General features: G+C 42.1%; 1 protein-coding gene across 1 annotated transcript; it reads right to left on the reverse strand.

The window, feature by feature from the left end:
• Positions 1–379: 379 nt before the first annotated feature.
• LOC123936460 (cytochrome P450 2C21-like) lies at positions 380–19,840 on the reverse strand. The gene is made up of 5 exons (XM_045996984.1): positions 18,960–19,840; positions 16,786–16,927; positions 13,318–13,505; positions 9,001–9,142; positions 380–700 (listed from the first exon to the last, which is right to left on the reverse strand). Exons 1-5 carry the CDS (start codon positions 19,158–19,160, stop codon positions 519–521), a joined length of 855 nt encoding a protein of 284 aa, XP_045852940.1. The 5' UTR covers positions 19,161–19,840; the 3' UTR covers positions 380–518.
• Between the last annotated feature and the right edge of the window lie 27 nt (positions 19,841–19,867).

Raw genomic sequence — 19,867 nt, forward strand, 5'->3', positions numbered from 1 at the left:
TTATTGCCTCTGGCTAGAATTACCATCCCATTTTCTCACTGCATGTACATACTTACATGTACATCCCTACACAAACATGTACCATACGCATTTATTTTTTGATAACCACTGGGAAAAAAACCAGAAATTACACATGCCAAACTATCAAGACATAGGAGTAAGAAATGAGTGAATATATTTAAAAATTTTTTTAATTTGTGGGACAGTTTTTAATAGAAGAAAATATGACACGAATAAGGTGTCTTACCATGGTACAGACTGCAGATGAGATACAGCATAAGATCCCAGGACTGGATACACAAAGAATTTAATTGGAAGCTAAGACTGAGTTTTGTTTCATGCAGGCAAATTTGAACTGAATCTTAAAGGATGAAGACAATGAGAAGAGGCAGGGTCAGGAATTCCCTCCCTGATGTGAAAGGAGAGACAGACAGCGGCTAACACACAGGACAGAAAGCATCTGGCATATTCAGGTGAGGCCAGAGTGTGGCTCTGCAATCTGGCAGCCTGGCCTTTCTTCAGACTGGGACGAAACAGAGCTTGAAGAAGGGCGGTGCACTGCCCAACCCATTGACAACAGGGGTGGTGTCAATGTCCTTTGGATCAACCAGAGGTTTCAAGGTGAAATGCTGTAAAATGTTGGTCAGTAGTAAAAAGAGCTCCATGCGGGCCAGGCCTTCTCCAATACAAGTTCTCTTTCCTAAAAACGACACATAAATTCAATATTCCTTTAACTCTGTTTCTGAGTTAGCACACAGGGGGGCTTAAATACATATGTATTGAGAAGAGAAATATATTCATAGACTAATTAACCCATGGCTTCTTGTATCTACACAGAAATGTGGTTTCCTTCACTTCCTCGGTATATATTTTTGTGTGCGTGCGTAGGGGCAAGGGCAGCTTGCCCCAAGATGGGCCACTTTGGCATAAAGATTATTTTGAATTAAAAGCAATCAAACCCCAGCAGATTCAGGAAAATCTCCCTACCTCTCCTTCGACTGCCTGCCTGCACCAGAAGAGAGCATTTAGCAGACTATTCTTTATGTATGAAACTTCTTGGCATAACAGGGCAACCTCTCACCTTCCTGCTAATGGTCTTACTCCCCCTGTGAATCCTCAGACCACCGCCCCCCTCCTTAGCTCTTGATGTGGACTACAACCCATTTTGGAATGTCGTATGTTTGTGGATCGCCCATACCTGTGAAACTAAGTTTGATTTTCTCCTCTTTCTCTGTCTTTTGTCAATTTGATTTTTAGTCCAGCTAGGAAGTATCTTGAAAGGCAGAGGAAAATTCCTCCTCCTGGACAGCTGGCCTAGTTGGCAGCAGCTTTAACACACTGGATACTGCCTGCCACAGACAGGGCTGCAGCTGGAGATCCTTGGGATGTCTGACAGACAGCTGGCAGAAGGTAAGATTTCCGACCATGTCTGTCTCCTGGAATCTGAGGAGTCTCATGGAGCAAGAATGGTGGGAGTCCTTTTTCTCTCTTTCTACATTTAGATTAGCAGGAGAAAAGGCTTGTGGAACTACTTGCTTGTGTTTAGCAACTCTTGGTAAATTTGGTAGGGAACTTTCTTGGGGGGAAACGATGAACCAGAGGTGGTCTTTGTTTTCCTTTTTGTCTTTCATCTTTGTTGATTAATTTTTTAAAAGATTTTATTTGTCAGATCGAGAGGGAGAGAGCACTCAAGCAGGGGAGCAGTAGGTAGAGGGAAAAGCAGAGTCCCAGCTGAGCAGGGAGCCCAATGCGGGACCCAATCCCAGGACCCCAGGATCATGACCTGAGCCGAAGACAGGGGCTTAACCAACTGAGCCACGCAGGCATCCCTCCTTTGTGCCTTTGTATCATTTGTCATAAAAAGGAATTACCATCACGCAGAAAGCAGGCATAGGCCCTATCGGCCTGCTGTTTGAGCCAGTCCCAGAGACTGGTGAGTTCATGGTTCTCATCAGACTGGCACCTGTTTAGCTAAACTTTGATGTAGGTTAAAGGCTGTTGCTAAGGGGTATCTTGGAAACCAAAGCTTCAGGTGGAACACTGAAAAGCTGTGAGAGCGCTCGCCACCACAAGAAAAGTTCTGTGCAATGAGGTACACTATGGAAAATGTACAACCGCCAACATCCGCCTGTGGCACATCTCTTAGGTGTTTGTGTGTTTCCAAGAGACCCACTGTTTAGCCAGAAGAAAACCAGATAAGGCTTTCCCCTTTTTCTTTTTTTGTGTCCCAGGATCTTGGCTTTGTGACCAGTGAGAATATTCTTTTTGGTATCTACCATCTGGAGGATGCATTTGCCAGGGTGCACTTTGGAGACCAGTCTAAAAGACTGGGGATCTGAGTCTCTCTCTCTCTGACCATACCAACTCTCAAGGATGTTTGTCATGAGAAGTCCCAGCCCATAGGAACCTTGCTATTCTCAACCTTTGTTTGTTAGTGCTGCAAAGTGCCATTTCAGGAGCACATGCCCGGTGTCACAGATGATTGAGTCTGGGATGAGAGGCATCTCACGATTTCACTGGAGACCAGCAATGAAGGCCTTCTGTTTCTTAGACTAACTATGGCAGTCAACTTTGGATCATGAGGGCTGCATCATCTATGCCCTCTCTCTGGATGCCTAAGGCATTGAAAGGCTTATTAATTAGAGTTGCTCGTAACAGATCTACTCACCAGTGGCCTGATGATGTATCCTTTAAGCTGGCTAATAAATGTAAAAAGAAGAAAACTTTAAAAAAATGGTTTTACTTATTTGAGAGAGAGACAGCAGGAGCTGGGTCAGGAGGGGCAGAGGGAGTGTGGGAGGGAGAAGCAGACTCCCCACTGAAAAGGGAACCCAACGTGGGGCTCAGTCCCAGGATCCTGAGATCATGACCTGAGGCGAAGGCAGACACTTAACCGACTCAGCCACCCAGGCGCCCCAAAGAAAAACATTCTTAATAGAGAGTAGCTCTCAATTGTCCTAGCCTAATGCCACCCTCAGGGACTCCCTTGACCAGATGAAAGAACAGAAATTAGAAATAAATGTCTACATCCAACATAAATTTCCCCTAAAATCCAGCCTCATCTGCCTATTTTAACTTCCTTTCCCTTTAGGATTTACATAGAGCACTGTAATCTCATCTCTAGGTTCAAAGTATACAGGTTGCTCATGTAAAGGCTGAACTCCAGGAAATGAATTTAACAAAAGCAGTAAGGCTCACTTTGCTCCTACCTTCCAGGGCTTTGTAGTCAGGCCCTGCCAGCATCAGGCATGGCACTTGGCTGACGTATCCTAGGCCCACACCGCAAAAGAATGTGTGTCTCAGAGTATATATGAACAGTATTTGCCAATTTTGATTATACCTCCTAAAATTGTTAAATAATTTCAGATAGTTTAAATAGAAATCTTATCAAATCTTATTCTTTAAAATGTAATTTTTTTTTTTGAAGATTTTATTTATTTGATAGAGAGAGAGATCACAAGTAGGTAGAGAGGCAGGCAGAGAGAGAGGGGAAGCAGGCTCCCCGCTGAACACAGAGCCCGATTCAGGGCTCGATCCCAGGACCCCGGGATCATGACCTGAGCCTAACGCAGCAGCTTAATCCACTGAGCCACCCAGGCGCCCCTAAAATGTAACTTTTTTTTTTAAAGATTTTATTTATTTTATTTGACAGAGATCACAAGTAGGGAGAGAGGCAGGCAGAGAGAGAGAGAGGAGGAAGCAGGCTCCCTGCCAAGCAGAGAGCCTGACGCTGGGCTCGATCCCAGGACCCTGGGATCATGACCTGAGCGAAAGGCAGAGGCTTTAACCCACTGAGCCACCCAGGCGCCCCTAAAATGTAACTTTTAATAAAGTAAAAATTAACTGGGGGGAAAAAAAATAATGTGTGTCTCCTGGACAGCAGCAGACCTTTTAAATTACAAAGCCCCTTTAACCTCTACTTTCAAAGCATTCTACCAAATTCAGAGAGAAATTTAAAAGATTAATCACGAGTCACAATCCCCTTTCAGAGAGGAAACATGACCCAAATTTCTCCCAGGCCCACCTATAAATGATCAGGGAAAGGCCAATATCTGGGGGCTAACAGAGCCCAGATTAAATTGTGTACACAGAAAGAAGGCTTTTGTTAAAATGCTTTATCCAGACTTTACAAAGCCATGAATCTTTTGTTTCCCATTTTAATTAAAAAACTATATTTTAGGGGCACCTGGGTGGCTCAGTGGGTTAAGCCTCTGCCTTCAGCTCAGGTCATGATCTCAGGGTCCTGGGATCAAGTCCCACATCGGGCTCTCTGCTCAGCAGGGAGCCTGCTTCCTCCTCTTTCGCTGCCTGCCTCTCTGCCTACTTGTGATCTCTCTCTGTCTGTCAAATAAATAAAATCTTTTAAAAAATCTATATTTTATAAAAATATAAAAGCAAGTTTAGTTAAAAAGATGGGCCAGTCCCTTGATATTCATGCTATAATCCAGTTCTTTGGGGAAACTGTTTCTAAATGACTGTCTTTGCTTTCCAAAGCTCTACAAAACCAGAAATCCAGCTCAAGAAACAAGTCTAAGCCCACCTGTCAACCAATCCCCAAACTTTGCCTATTCCTCTCAAAATATTTGTAGATACTATAAAAGATCAGGATTTGGAACATGACAGTCCAGTACTTAAGAAAAAAAAGATAAATTTTAAATAGCAAGTACCCTAAAACTCTAGAAATAAAAAATTTTTTACATTATTTCTCCATCCCTTGAAATTATAAATCTTTTTTTTTTTTAAGAGAGTTGGGGGAGGGCAGGAGCAGAGGGAGAGAGGGAGAGAATCTTCAGTAGGCTCCACTCCCAGTGCAATGCTCAACCTCACGACTCTCAGGTCATGACATGGGCCAACATGAAGAGCCGGACACTGACTGAACCACTCAGATGCCCCCTGAATTTATAAATCTAATCTAATTTATAAATCTAATCTTTGAACACAGCCCATAGTCACCCAAAAAAATAAAAGAGGGGGAATGGTGTGGGAAGAGGCCTTTTCAGAGCACAGGCTGCTTAAATCCCTCTTATGTCCAGACTTGGAAGAACCTTGGCGCTTTCTCTCTGACTTTTTGAAATATATTTTATATCCTATCATCTCTAGGATATAAGAACCATTCTTTAGATACACGCTATAGGGAGAATTTTTTCATTAAAAAAAGAAAAAGAGGGAAGCATTTGAAAATTGAGGCTATACTGTCCTGTCCACAAATATTAGTAAAAACAAAAGCTGTAAGATATTTTTTATCTTGTTTGTGTGTATGTATCCCATATTGCAATGTGAGGTATTTTCTCTACTTCCAGCTGGTATTGCCAAAATTAATTTATAAAAGAGCTCCATTTAGTTGAAGGCAAGCACTCCTAAGGATTGGACTTTCTAATACTCAGAAAGAGGGCACCTGCGTGGCTCAGTCAGTTAAGCATCTACTTTCAGCTCAGACCATGATCCCAGAGTCCTGGGATTGAGCCCCAAGTTGAGCTCCCTGCTCAGCGGGGGGAGTCTACTTCTCCCCTTGCCTCAGCCCCTTACCTGTATGCATTCCCTTTCTCATTCTCTCTCTCAAATAAATAAATAAATCTTCAATAAAATTTAAAAACACTTTTATAAAACTCAGAAAGATAGAAACTAACCTAAATATTTTTCAAGTTAATGTGATCAGGGAAGATGCTCAGTATTAAAGCTAATTTAAAACTCTTGGTTTAACTAAAATAGCCACGTCTTCAGAGTTACCAGGATTAGGACGCCTGGATGGCTCAGATGGTTAACGTTAACCGTCTGCCTTTGGCTCAGGTCATGATCCTGGGGTCCTGGGACTGAGTCCCCCACTGGGCTCCCTGCTCCTTAGGGAACCTGCTTCTCCCTTGGTCTCTCCCTCTCTCTCATGAATAAATAAATAAAATCCTTGGAGTTATCAGGATTAAATATAAAACTTGTATTCCGGCTGTGTTTACTGAAAGTCACATAAATTCATGCTATCTCTTACAAACTTTGATAGAAAAAAATGTTAAAATGATGGCTTACTTTGTCTAATGCCTTATAAAATTTTGGAGGTAGACTAAACTATTCAGAATACATAAATTAAATGTAAGTAAGATAAAAAGGTGTTTAGGTGAACTTTTACAGTTTTTATTTTTTTATTTTATTTTTTATTTTTTATAGAGCCCGACGTGGGGCTCGATCCCAGGATACTGGGATCATGACCTGAGCCGAAAGCAGAGGCCTTAACCCACTGAGCCACCCAGGTGCCCCACAATTTTTATTTTTTTAAAGATTTTATTATTGTTTCAGAGTGAGAGAGAAAGCAAGTGGGGAGAGAGAATCTGAAGCAGACCCCACCCTGAGGTCGGAGCCCAACAAGGGGCCCGATCCATGACTGTGAGATCATACGTGGGGAAACTTTTAAAGAGTTCCCAAAATCTTTGGTAACCTGGATTTTTAAAAATTTTGCTACATTAAATGTTAAGCTAAATTCATTGAATACCTAGATCATTTCCAGATAAGCTAAAATCATGAAACATTAAGTACAGAATACAGGTTTCTCTCCTTTTGTCTTACTACAGAGAAACTAAAGATAAATTTGGGTCAGTTAGTAAACCTGGTTTGTGCCTTACTGAAAGAGTGTACTGTGAAGAAACACGTGTTTCTAAGTGGCAAAGGTATTCCTCAATTTGCCAGTCTAAAGAACACTAGTAACACTCGTAACTAGTAACAGTTCACTGCAAAAAGTGAGAGGCCTCCAGTCACAGACCTGCTGATCTGGGATGCTGGGCAGGCACTCGTGGAATGGGACTTCCCGGAACCAACAAGAAACGGAGGCTGCCGTGACAACGGTTCCTGTGGGCCGGACCTCTCAAAGACTAACACACTTGAGAGCTGGTGTGGCCGGACAGAGCCTTGGAACCCCATTCTACTTGGCCAGGTGCCCTAGTTCTAACAGCTTTTAAGTGTTCTACCGGTGTCTGCCAGTTTCGCAGCTCTGGCTTCCAAGATGTCCTTAAGCAACACCCCTCATGTGCCCATTCACCTTGAGTAAAGTTTGCATGACAAACGACATAAAGGACACAGAGGAAAACAAAGATCCTCTCTGGGAGGAAAGAGAAATGTTAGCAAAAAAGACCCTACCAAGTGTACCAAGAGTCACTTAGCCCAAGGGACTAATTGCACAAGAGTTCTCTCCTGCTAATGTAAATGTGGAGAGAAAAAGGACTGTTGCCCTTCCCGCTCCAGCAGACCCTGCGGACAGAGATTCTGAGAGCCCGACGTGGTAGGAAATCTTACCTTGTGCCAGCCGTCAGGTGTCCCAAGGATCTCTCAGCTACAGCAATGTGTGGGGTGAGCAGTGGCCAGCTGGCACACCATGTCGGGGAGCAAGAATTTCCTGTCCCCTTCAAGGTCCCTGTGGCTGGTCTTAGGATCAGACTGACACCAGACAAATTAACAGAAGGAAATCAAATTTCATTTCCTACGTACGGAGTAATCCACACAGACCCAGAAATTCCAAAGAGAGTCATCCTGAACTAAGGGGTCAGGAAAAAAAGAAATATTACAAACTGGCCACAAACCTACTAACTAATCCCTGATCCCCAGACAGACTGGCAATTTCAAATGTGATCTAGATTCCAGTCATTGCTGCAGCTGAAATAGCCTTCCTCTCTGCTCTGCCTGTTGATACTTCCCACATCCTTCCAGAGCCGCTCAGATGTCATTTCTTCTATGCGAACTTCTTTGATGTGCTCAGAGTACATGACTCACTTCTTTACCTCTTTGCGACAACACTCGCTAATGCTTCAAATACAGCACATTTCAGGTGAAATTTTACTTAATCATCTGTCTCACATTCTGGAACATAAGCTCCTAAGGTAAGGCCTCAGATCTTGTAACGATACCCACAGTGTCAGGGCAAAGCAGGTCGGCAAGCCCTGTGACTTGAACAGAAATCTCAAGGAGTCTCACTATGCAGTAATGGGCCCAACACAGAGGAAGAAAGATAAGGAGTAGTTCAGTTGTATCTTGCTTTGAGATCCTCTCTGGGCGTGGTCCATAATCTTGAGACCACACTAGGAAGGGTTGCTTGATATTTGTTTCTTCTATATTCAGTCGGAAACGAATCTCCCATTTTTGCCTCTGTTTCAATTACTTCTGCAGGAAAGGCCCTTTACCCTCCCTTCTTCCCTCCATTTCTCCCTTAGAATGTGCTGAATATTCTCCATTTCTCCCTCCTTCCAGCTCCATTTTGGGTTTGTCTTTTATGTCTACTCTGTGCTCAGGAAGCTGATTTCTGTGGACTGCATAAACCGAGAAGTGAGTTTCCTTCTGGGTTCTGAATAAATTCAGAGCATTAGCTACTGACAAGGTCAGAGGATCTATTCCCTCCTGCCAGGCTGCAGTTTAGACAGTGGCTGTATGCCTCTGCTACAGACACACCTCCTGTCGAAGCATCCACTCTTTCTTTCCTCAAGTTCTACCGGGCTTCCAGTAATGCCCTTCTTCCCTCGTCCCTTCCGACCTACGATGGGAACGTCTTCCGGCCCGTGCTGGTCCCTGGGTACTCTATCACACCTTAATCCTGCCCACATCTCTGAAAACAGTCTCATCATTAAATACTCAAAAATTAGCCACAAGCTTACTAACTAATCACTAATCCCCAAACAGACTAGAAAATTCAAATGTGATCTAGATTTAGTCATTCTGGAACGACTTGTTGAGTGTGTGAACTGTTTCTTCCCAGGACCCTGACAAAGTGAAGGGAGATACTCAAATTTCCCTTATTCTCTATCTACTCTACTCCGTACCCCTTCTGAGGACTCTCAGTGGTAGGTTCTGGGGCCAGTCTTGGCAAGGAAAGCCTCCAGTCCAACGAGAAACAACCTGGACTTTGGGAGTGATGCCCCAGCCTCAAACAAATGACAAGCTGTTCAGCCCAGAGTGGTCTCCACGCAAAGCCCTTCCTCAGCTCCCTGACCCCTGATGTAGAGATAACAAAGAACAATGAAGCTTGCTTGCCTGCCGAGAAGGGCACGAAGTAGTCACTCTTCTTAAAGTTGCCACTTTCATCCAGGAAGTGGCCGGGATCAAAGCAATCTGGGTTGGGAAACTCTTTGTCATCATGCAGGACGGAAGTCAGAGATGTTAATATGGTTGTGCCCTGATGTGAAGGAAAACAGATAAATTGGGTTATAATGAAAGTCATGGAACTTGAAATGCTTTTGTTTTATAGATGAGGAGAGAGAGGTATAAAAAGAACATATTGGGGTGCCTGGGTGGCTCAGTGGGTTAAGCCTCTGCCTTCAGCTCAGGTCATGATCCCAGGGTCCTGGGATCGAGCCCCGCATCAGGCTCTCTGCTTAGCGGGGAGCCTGCTTCCCCTTCTCTCTCTGCCTACTTATGATCTCTGTCTGTCAAATAAATAAATACAATCCTAAAAAAAAAGAACGTATTTATCCTTATTTCAGAACAAACAAATGACCTGCCCTAACTGACTTTATTTTTTTTAAATATTTTATTTATTTATTTGACAGAGATCACAAGTAGGCAGAGAGGCAGGTGGTGGGGCGGGGGGCAGTGGGAAGCAGACTCTCTACTGAGCAGAGAGCCCAATGTAGGGCTCGATCCCAGGACCCTGAGACCATGACCTGAGCTGAAAGCAGAGGCTTTACCCCCTGGGCCACCCAGGTGCCCCAAATTGCAGTATTGTCTAAAAGGAGCTGATGCGGGGCATCTGGGTGGCTCAGTAGATTAAAGCCTCTGCCTTCAGCTCAGGTCATGATCTCAGGGTCCTGGAATCAAGCCCCGCATTGGGCTTTTTGCTCAGCAGGGAGCCTGCTTCCTCCTGTCTCTCTGCCTGCCTCTCCACCTACTTGTGATCTCTGTCAAATAAATAAATAAAATCTTAAAAAAAAAAAAAAGAAAGAAAGAAAAGAAAAAGAGCTATTGCCCCTGAAAATCCAGCTCATTGTCTTTGGAACACAGCATAAAGTCTTCAAAGATCTACTTGAGTCGCTATATTCTTGAAACCCTTCACCTTCCCATCAAGATGAGAAACTAAGGGGTGCTGGCTGGCTCAATCAATAGAGCATGTGACTTTTGGTCTTGGGATCATGGCTTCAAGCCCCACACTGGGTGTAGAGCTTACTTAACATTTTTTTTAAAGATGAGAACAGGTAAGTATCCCCTCCTTCTGTTGTGCTGTTTCAATTGAATTATTGCAATTTCTTATGGAAGTGAGAGAGCATTTCTAGTTTCTAGTCGGGTGTCCCTAAACTCATGGATGCAGTGCAACATGATGATTTGGAGTTTAGTTTTCAAAATCAATCAAATCTTTCTATTAAATTAAGCTCTGTGATGATAATCCAGTCGTGTAACATTTCCATGACTCATTTTCATGACTAGTAAAATGTAAAGGATACATTGGCACTAGTTCATAGCAAACATAAAATGAGATAATATATGAAATACTTTTGTACGAAGATTACCGCATGCTCGGGGTGCCTGGGTGACTCAGCCAGTTGTTCATCTGACTCTAGATTTTGGCTCAGATCACGATCTCAGGGTGGTGAGATCAAGCCCTGCATCGGGCTCCATGCTCAGTGTGAAGTCTGCTTGATTCTCTCTCCCTTTCCCCCTGCCCCTGCCCCTGGTTGTATGCTCTAAATAAATAAGTACATCAATAAATAAAATCTGTAAAAAAATTTCTCTCTCCCTCCCTGCCCAGTTTTCCTGCTCATGCATGGTCTCACTTTTTTTTTTATAAAGATTTTATTTATTTGACAGATCACAAGTAGGCAGAGAGACAGGAAGGAAGAGAGAGGAGGAAGCAGGCTCTCTGTGGAGCAGAGAGCCTGATGCGGGACTCGATCCCAGGACCCTGGGATCATGACCTGAGCCGAATGCAGAGGCTTTACCCACTGACCCACCCAGGTGCCCTGCATGATCTCTCTTTAAAAAAAAAAATTACCACAGGCTAAAATGCTCAATAAAGAGATGCATGGGTGGCTCGGTTAGTTAAGCCTCTGCTTTTATTTACTTATTTATTTATTAAAAAAATTTTTTTTTATTTATTTGACAGGCAGAGAGGCAGGCAGAGAGAGAGAAGGAAGCAGGCTCCCTGCTGAGCAGAGAGCCCGATGTGAGGCTCGATTCTAGGACCCTGAGATCACAACCTGAGACGAAGGCAGAGACTTTAACCCACTGAGCCACCCAGGTGCTCCAAGCCTCTGCTTTTAGCTCTGGTCATGATCTCCAGGTCCTGGGATGGAGTAAAAATAGAAGAGTAGGGAACACTTCCAAATTCATTGTGTGAGGGCAGCATAATTCTAATACCAAAACCACACAAGGACCCCACAAGAAAAGAAAATTAAAGGCCACTATATCTGATGAATAAAAATGTAAAAAATTCTCAATAAAAATCATCACAAACTGAATTGTACAGTACAGTAAAAGGATTATATCCCATAATCATGTCCGATTTATTCCAGGGATACAAGGATGGTTCAACATCCACAAATTATTGTGATGGACATTAAAAAATGAAGGCTAAAAATCATACAGTATCATCTTCTCAGTAGATGCAGAAAAAAGCATCTGACAAAATTCAACATTCGTTTATGATAAAAATGCTCAACAAAGTACATATAGAGGAAATGTACCTTGACATCATAAAGGGCATATATGATAAAGGTCATATATGATAAGTCCACAGCTAACATCATTCTGAATGGGGAAAAGCTTCAGCTTTTCCTCTACATCAGAAACAAAAGAAAGATGCCCACTCTCACCACTTTTATTCGATATAGTATTAGAAGTCCTAGTCCAAGCATTTGGCAAGAAAAAGAAATAAAAGGCACTCAAATAGGAAAGGAAGCAGAACTGTCACTATTTGAAGATGACACGACATTGTAGATTTTAAAAATCCCAAAAGACTCCACCCAAACTGTTAGAATAAATTAATTCAGGATAAAAATGAATATACAAATATCTGTTACATTTTTAATGTGATACTAATAATGAACTCTAAAGGAATTAAGAAAACCAACCCATTCACATTGGTATAAAAAGCCTAGTAATAAATTTAACCAAAGAGGTGAAAGATCTGCACACTGAAAACTATGACATTGATGAAAGAAATGGAAGAAGACACATAACAAATGGAAAGATATTCTGTGCCCATGGTTTGGGAAAATTAATATTGTTACAATATCTATACCACCCGAAGCCATCTATAGGTTCAATGCAATCCCTATCAAGAATCCTATGGCATTTTCACAGAAATGAAATAAACAATCCTAAAATCTGTGGAGAATGACAAAAGATCCTAAAGAGCCAAAGCAATCTGGAGAAAGAACAAAGCTGGAGGCATCACACTTCCTCATTTCAAACTGTATGACAAAGCTACAGTCATTAAAACAGCATGATATTGGTACAAAAACAGATGCATAGATCAATGAAAAGAATACAGGGCCCAGGAATAAACCCATGCATAGAGGCCAATTAATTTTGTTTTAAGATTTTCTTTATTTATTTGAGAGAGAGAACGAGAGAGAACATGAGAGGGAAGAAGGTCAGAGGGAGAAGCAGAAACCCTGTGGAGCTAGGAGCCCGATGTGGGACTCAATCCCGGGACTCCAGGGTCATGACCTGAGCTGAAGGCAGTCGCTTAACCAACTGAGCCACCCAGGTGCCCATAGAGGGCCAATTAATTTTTAACAAAGGTGCCAAGATATACAACCAAGAAAAGACAGTCTCTTCAATAAATGGTGTTGCAAAAACTAGCTACAACTAACAACAGACATAAAAATGAACTCAAAATGAATTAAATAATTGAAGATAAGATCTAAAACACAAAAATCGCAGAACTTAGGCAGTAAGTGGTCTTAGCAATGAATACTATGAAGAAAATCCCGTGGCAGTCTAAGCACTATGATTTATAAAATTGCATCAACAAAGTAAAAGGAAAGGAGCATGTGGTCAAAGGGTAAGATGTCTGGTCTCTGACTGTGTCATACCTGTAGATGGTTAGGTAATCTATAATCCTACTTTTGTGATGCCTGATAACCCAAGATTCTCAAGGAGGGGCACATAGGTGGCTCAGTCAGTTATGCCTCCAACTCTTGATTTGGGCTCAGGTCATGATCTCAGGGCCATGAGAGCAAGCCCCTGGATGGGACTGGGCTGGACATGGTGCCTGGCTGAGATTCTCTGTCCTTCTTCTTCTATCCCTCCCCCTTTTCCTTTCTCTCTCTCTCTCAAAACAAAAATGTATAAAAAATTAAACATTAAAAAAATGAAATTTTTAAGGAGTAGTAGAGATGAAATCTCTCTCACCTTGGGAATAAAGTATTCTCTGAACTTAATGTCCTGAGTCACTGCATGTGGGAGACTGTTGGGGGCGAGGTCAATGTATCTCTGGATCTCGTGTACCACAGCGTCTGTGTAGGGCATGTGGCTCCTGTCCTGCATGCAGGGGCTCCGGTGTCTGCCAACCACACGGTGAATCTCTTCCTGGACTTTAGCTGCAGGATAGGAATCAGAATTCATATGAAATGGAAAAGCCATTTGATCTGACCTTTTTCCTTGTTGTTGTTGAAAGATTTTATTAACTTTAAAGAGAGAGATTGGGGAGGAGGGGCAGAGGGAAGAGAGAACCGCAAGCCAACTCCAAGTTGAGCGTGGTGCCTGATGGGAGACCCAGTCTCATGACCCGGAGATCAAAACCCGAGCAGAAACCAAGAGTCGATGGGTAACTGACTGAGCCACCCAGGTGCCCCTTGATTTGATCTTTATCATGGCTACATTGTGGAAGGAGACTGGGAGAGGGGAAAAATCACATATGGCTACTTCCATGAGGGGCAGCAATTTGTTTCCTGGTCAAATTGGAATCTCATTAGAGTCATAAAGATATGTACATAGAAAACATAATTGTACCATGAGATTCAACTCTGATTCTCTATTTTGTGTGCTTTGTTTGATAAACTCAGGGATCTGGGGTCTTGAAAGCTTACTATAAACCATGCTGTTTGACCGCTTTGTGTAGGCCCGTTTTTGTTTTAAATGTGTAAGTTCCAGGTGCCGGCGTGGCTCAGTCTGTTAAGTGATGATCACAGAGTCCAGGGATCGAACCCCACATCAGGATCCTCCTCCAACAGAAAGCCTGCTTCTTCCTCTGCTCCTCATCCGCCTCGTGTTCTCTCTCTCTCTCGCTTGTGTGCTCTCTCTCTCAAATAAATAAGATCTTTTTTTTTTAAAGTAAATTCCAAGAGGCTAAAACTATGAGCAGTGCAATAAATGCTTAATAAATAGAACAACTGAGGGGCACCTGGGTGGTTCAGTGGGTTAAAGCCTCTGCCTTCGGCTCAGGTCATGGTCTCAGAGTCCTGGGATCGAGCCCCACGTTGGGCTCTCTGCTTGGCGGGGAGCCTGCTTCCTTCTCTATCTCTTCCTGCCTCTCTGCCTACTTGTGATCTCTCTCTATGTCAACTAAATAAATAAAATCTTTTATAAATAAATAAATAAAACAACAGAATAATATGTGACTCAGCACACAGGACCCAGAAATTAGCATTTCTTTAGGATGTGAAACATGACAGGCATGCTGTACAATGTATTACATTACTTTATAATTCCTCAAAAAGTGCTATGTGTTGGGTATTATTTTATGTGCCTTAAAAACGAGAAGACAGGTCCGTAAAAGTAAATGTATTTCTTAAAGACATCCAGATGTTATGTGGTCTTTTTTTTTCCATTTTTTTAAATTGTGTTATGTTAGTCTCCATAAAATACATCATTTTTTAAAAAGATTTTATTTGTTTATTTGACACAGACAGAGAGATCACAAGTAGGCAGAGAGGCAGGCAGAGAAGAAGGCGGGGGGCAAGGGGGGAGGAGGGAGGCAGAGAGCAGGGATCACCATGAGGAACTCCATCCCATCTCCCTTGAGATCAGGACCTGAACCGAAGGCAGAGGCTTAACCCACTGAGCCACGCAGGTGCCCCTAAAATACATCATTTGCTTTTGATGCAGTGTTCCAAGATTCATTGTTTATGTACAACACCCAGCGCTCCACAAAATACCTGCCCTCCTTAATACCCACCACCAGTTTCACCCCCCACCCCTTCCCTCTAAAACCCTCAGTTTGTTTCTCAGAGTCCACAGTCTCTCATGGTCTTTCTTATTCTCAAACCCACAATCTTAGCAATTAAATAAGATCACTGAAAGTAATTTGGGTTAGCGAATTATATTTTTCCTTTATTTGTAAAATGTATCATGTTAATAACATGCAGTTTTAGTAGGACTGTTCATTAGTTAAAACAAACATTAACTTTCTCCCATGAGGGAAAGGCTCTGTGACTGTTAGGAAGCATCATCTCTCCTGAACAGATGAGGGACATGAGGGACCAAGCAAGACATGCAAAGAATTCGTCATGAGTCTGAGGTCACACAGCTACTTACTAAAAAGTCGGGATCTGAAGCCACTGTAGTTACTCTATAACACATTTTCTCCCGTGCCGTGTTGCTACTTTGGTGAAATGGTGTGGATGTACTACCTGAAGAATGTGTCTTTGTTAAGGGAGCATGTGATAATCTGTGGTTTGATAGCTATCAGGAAGACTTAGGAATTTTAGAGAAGTTTTAAACTTTACCTTTCCAAGTCGAGAAGCTGGATTTTTATCTAGAAGACAGTGATTATGCAAAGTGGTTAGGAACTTCCTGAAATAATCAGAATGCTTAGAGAATGCCCCAGTAAGGCATGAACATGGGAAGAAAAAGAATATATAAATGGATATGACGCAAGAAAAAAATTAACATGGAAGCATTGGGGAACCTGGACACCAAAAGGACTTTTGCCATATACACAAGATTTACAGGTCTGGAGAAAAAATGTCATATGGTATTGGAGTCATAATCAATATAGATCTAATAAGAGGGAAGTTATTTGGCTGAAAGAGTGTGTGTCAAGTGAAGGAAACACAGTGCCATGAGATCCCATAATGTGTGAGAGCAAAGGGATTTCAAAGCTGTGCTTCTAGCTCGCACCATTTGGGAAGCACTTCTTACTTGGACTAGGAGGGCAGGAGGACTTGAAACAAATGATCTAGTGTTGACATCACGGAGATAAGCTTCCTGAGATTTAATTGTATTCAAAGGGTCTCGGTGTGCCAAAGCACAGAACATGATTCAGTAGTGAAGGAAATAATCCTCTTTGATGAGCACTCAAAATGAGGAGGAAAAGTGGGAAGGTTGCATTTGCAAGAGAAACTGTATTTGTGAGGAAGCATTTCTTTGTCTAAATGGGTATATTTGAAAAGAATGTATTTGTATGTAACTTTTTATTTAGGGACAGAGTCTCTTTGATGAAGACAGACTGTCATTTTCACTGAGTCAATCCTTATACTGAAAATGCATTTGAGTAGAAATATCTTCTGACAAAAATGCATTTATCTGGATGTGGAAGACATATCAAGTGATATCCTTCCAGAGGAAGCAGAAGGCCGGTTCTTCTAGATCCTATGACAACTCTGCTTATTGCATCCGTCCCGATGAAAATCAGGGACATTCCATTGCAGCAGGCAAGCAGTGAGCTCTGCCCCTCAAATCTCTGCTGCTGTTTAAATGTTTCATTATCTTTTTGTGCTATAAACTACTTTGAATTTGATTTATCCAGTGACAGGAAGATATACAAATGAAGGAAATTTTTTCTGTGCATTGTCTGGGCAGTGAAGAGTGGGATAGTTGTCAGTGTCACCTGCCAGTTTCTACCTGGAATTGCACCCCGCCCAACACCTGTGACCATACCTGCGACCTCTGGGTACTTCAGCAGCATCAGGAGTCCATATGTCAGGGTGGTGCTTGTTGTCTCTGTTCCTGCACTAAACACATCCCATATGGTAATGATCAGGTTGTCCATGGTAAATTCAGACTGTTTATTTTGTTTTTCCTAGAAATGATGTGTTACAATTACTTGATAAATAAAAGAGCCTCAGAGGTAACTCCATTTGACATTGTTGTTTGGTGTGAGCACTACGGCTAAAGGTCAAGTTAGATAGTTGTTAGGGTTCTGTCCAACAGTTAAAGTACAACCAGAGTTATAAACTTCCAACAAGTCCTTTCTGATTCTTCACTTTCTCATCCCCTATGTCGATCAGTGGCTCTACCATTTCTTTGAAACATAATTTTTATCAGGTCCTCACTGCTACTCACTGTGAATTCTAGCATCTATTGTCTATTTTATAATGTGTAATATTTTTATTCAACCCTTCAGAAACACCCCCCAATGGATCACTATTCCCAGCTCTTCAGTCATTACACCCATGACAGTGCCTCAATTACAATCAAGATCAACTCTCTGAAAATTCCTCGTGATCACGGCACTTCTCATTCTCATTGTTGTCTCTGTTCATCTAAGATAGAATTTCTTCAAAATCTGCCTCATCATATGATAGTTGTCTTTCTCCGATTGACTTATTTCACTAAGCATGATACGCTCTAGTTCCATCCACGTCGTCGCAAATGGCATGACTTCATTTCTTTTGATGGCTGCATAGTATTCCATTGTGTATATATACCACATCTTCTTTATCCATTCATCTGTTGATGGACATCTAGGTTCTTTCCATAGTCTGGCTATTGTAGACATTGCTGCTATAAACATTCAGGTACACGTGCCCCTTCGGATCACTATGTTTGTATCTTTAGGGTAAATACCCAGTAGTGCAATTGCTGGGTCATAGGGTAGTTCTATTTTCAACATTTTGAGGAACCTCCATGCTGTTTTCCAGAGTGGTTGCACCAGCTTGCATTCCCACCAACAGTGGCGGAGGGTTCCCCTTTCTCCACATCCTCTCCAGCATCTGTCATTTCCTGACTTGTTAATTTTAGCCATTCTGACTGGTGTGAGGTGATATCTCATTGTGGTTTTGATTTGTATTTCCCTGATGCCGAGTGACGTGGAGCACTTTTTCATGTGTCTGTTGGCCATCTGGATGTCTTCTTTGCAGAAATGTCTGTTCATGTCCTCTGCCCATTTCTTGATTGGATTGTTTGTTCTTTGGGTGTTGAGTTTGCTAAGTTCCTTATAGATTTTGGATACTATCATATGATCTCCCTGATATGAGGACATGGAGAAGCAACATGGGGGGTTAGGGGGATAGGAGAAGAATAAATGAAACAAGATGGGATTGGGAAGGAGACAAACCATAAATGACTCTTAATCTCACAAATAAACTGGGGGTTGCTGGGGGGAGGTGGGATTGGGAGAGGAGGAGCGGGCTATGGACATTGGGGAGGGGAGGCGAACCATAAGAGACTATGGACTCTGAAAAACAACCTGAGGGTTTTGAAGGGTCAGGGGTGGGAGGTTGGGGCAACCTGAGGGTTTTGAAGGGTCAGGGGTGGGAGGTTGGGGGAACAGGTGGTGGGTAATGGGGAGGGCACGTTTTGCATGGAGCACTGGGTGTTGTGCAAAAAGAATGAATAATGTTACACTGAAAAAATAAATAAAATGAAAAAAAAAATAAAAAAAAAATCTTTTCAGATAACAACAAGAAAAAAAAAAAAATCTGCCTCATCTGTGAAGACTTCGTAGTGCCTTTCCAAAGGTAAGCCTTTGTAGATTCTGGTCTATTCCTGTGTTCCCTCATTTGTTACATCTTCCCATTGCTGGACTTTCCTGATGAAGGATGATATGTTGTGTATCATTAATGTTGAATGTGTGTGAATGTATATTTCAAACTGTCGCCAAATAAGGAACCAGCTTTAACACTATAAATGTAAAACCTGCGAAATCATTTTCACTGAGGATTGAGAAATATCTCAAGATACCCAATGTGGTTTGCACAAACAAGAGGACAGACAGGCAATTAAATCATCTTTAGGAAGGACCAATTGTTTTAGTATCCTAGTTTCAGTGGGAAGAACAAAACTAGTCCATGAATCATACCACCCACAAAGATAAAAGTGTGAGATTATACCTTTTCCATTTTGATCAGGAAGTAGTCAATAAAGTCCCGAGGGTTACTGAAGTCCAGGGATTCTTGGTGTTCTTTTATTTTTTCCTTAATAAACTCAAATTGTTTAGCAATGTTTTTAAAGAACACACGATGACTTCCTGGAAGGTAATGTATTAAGAGAGGGAAGGCATTGTAGAGCTGAAAGAGGAAAGAATCATTCATTAATTCACTCAGCAAAGTTGTACGGGCCCATGTTATGTACCAGACACTTAGTTGTATGCTGAGTAGATAAAGGTGAGTAGGACATGCTTCCTACAGAATACACTTGGAATTTGAAGGAGAGGGAACTGCCAAGATGTCTGAAGTTACAGTATGCACCAGCCACAAAGCAATTTCAAAACCACCTAAATGATTTCCTAGCCATAACCCTATGGAAGAATTCAGGAGCACACCGTCTTTTCCCAAAGGAGAATACTGAGGTTCAGAAAGGTCAACCATTGTAAGACATCAGTCTACAAATAGGGCTGGAACGTAGTGTTCATCCCAGTTTACCTACACGTATTTCTACAGAGTTACCTAAAAAGTTTAGAGGGCTCCCACCCTTTTTTTGTAATGAAGAGACTACATCAGAAAGATTAAAGAAATGCCCAAGTTACTTAGGTTATTTAGGGATTTTACACCCTCAGGAATGTGCACATTGCCCTTCTTCGTCTGCCCAAAGCCAGTCCTAGAGTTTATAGACTCAACTTTAGAGAGTACCCATGATTTAATGCCCTTGGTAGGCACTGAAGCAATTTTTGGGCCCGTAGATGGTATCTAGAGATATAAATCTACAGAAATCTAGATTCTAGGACTAGCTCATTCTTTGTCTTGGTTAGGAATTCCTTGATTTGAAAAATATGCTTAATATCTCTGGGTGACAGTTTCCT

This window comes from Meles meles, unplaced genomic scaffold (assembly GCF_922984935.1).
Source record: "Meles meles unplaced genomic scaffold, mMelMel3.1 paternal haplotype, whole genome shotgun sequence".
NCBI classification, from domain to species: domain Eukaryota; kingdom Metazoa; phylum Chordata; class Mammalia; order Carnivora; family Mustelidae; genus Meles; species Meles meles.

Coding starts and splice junctions, on each gene's coding strand:
- LOC123936460 (XM_045996984.1), bottom strand. CDS start 19,160: ATGAATGATTCTTTCCTCTTTCAGCTCTACAATGCCTTCCCTCTCTTA. Junction 13,506..16,785: donor GAAGTACCCAGAGGTCGCAG/GTATGGTCACAG, acceptor CCTATCCTGCAG/CTAAAGTCCAGGAAGAGATT. Junction 701..9,000: donor CTTCGTGCCCTTCTCGGCAG/GCAAGCAAGCTT, acceptor TGTCGTTTTTAG/GAAAGAGAACTTGTATTGGA.